At 33.5% G+C, this 932-nt stretch overlaps 1 protein-coding gene across 1 annotated transcript in view; it reads left to right on the forward strand.

Annotated features, from left to right (window-relative positions):
- Positions 1-932, forward strand: part of LOC119592360 (indolethylamine N-methyltransferase-like) — a 24751-nt gene that overhangs the window by 22080 nt on the left and 1739 nt on the right. The window contains exon 9 of the mRNA XM_037941188.1: positions 3-101. Coding sequence (XP_037797116.1) covers positions 3-101 — 99 coding nt within the window. The remainder of the gene's footprint in view (positions 1-2; positions 102-932) is intronic.

The following is a 932-nucleotide window of genomic DNA, read 5'->3' on the forward strand; positions in this document are numbered from 1 at the left end:
AGAAAAGAAGAGGAAATAACCGAGCGCTTGCGAGAGGTCTTCCAAGTGGTCATTCCCTGCGACGGAACCCTGGAGGAGCCTCTCGCCCCGATCCGCCAGAGGTAAGGCAAAATGTTGATACATTATTCGACTTCCTGGGAGTTTTATCACTGTTCTAGACGTTGATGTTCTTGTTTGATGTATTTATATGTAGTTTGTTTCATGGGATTAGTTATATTAATAGTGGATTATATAATTGTGAAGGTGAATCAATGTACCACCATCTTGGCATATAAAATTTGTTTGAGTTTACCATAAAAATAATTTTCTATATCGTCTACATCTGTACCAAAGAAAACTTGAAGCTTTAAGACACGATTTTTAAAATCGTTTATTTTCACTTTACTAATGCATATGATATAATTTAAAGTGGGATGAAATTTTCTTGAGATTAAAATACCCGTAGGTTAGCGTGATTCAATCAGTTATTTGGTGTCGTTCTTATCAGTAAATTTAGCAATAGCAGTTCGCAAATTATAAATCCAACAAATGTTTCCCACAAATTTGAATAATAAGGAAACATTTACAGGAAAACAGCAAGCGTCATTTTTTGTCGTGAAGTGATCATTCTTGAATAAAACGAATAAGCATGTTGTAATTTTAAGATATAAGGGTGGGCGGTAAGCAAAAAAGGACTACCCCTTGTATAGAGTATATTGTATTGTGTACAAGCCCTTTCTATACTGTTATTGATTCATGGTTCGTCTGGTATAAGTTTCGATAATTAAAATCACATCACGCATTTACGTATATTATCTCATTGTCATAATATTAAGTAGGCTTCCTTAATAGTGAATGGGTTATATTGAATGATGATGTAATAGCCTCTTATTCATTAAGATTTTAAGGGAACCTTCAAAATGAAAAGATAATAACGTTATCTTGACTTCAGT

Source organism: Penaeus monodon, chromosome 30, assembly GCF_015228065.2.
Source record: "Penaeus monodon isolate SGIC_2016 chromosome 30, NSTDA_Pmon_1, whole genome shotgun sequence".
Lineage (NCBI taxonomy): Eukaryota > Metazoa > Arthropoda > Malacostraca > Decapoda > Penaeidae > Penaeus > Penaeus monodon.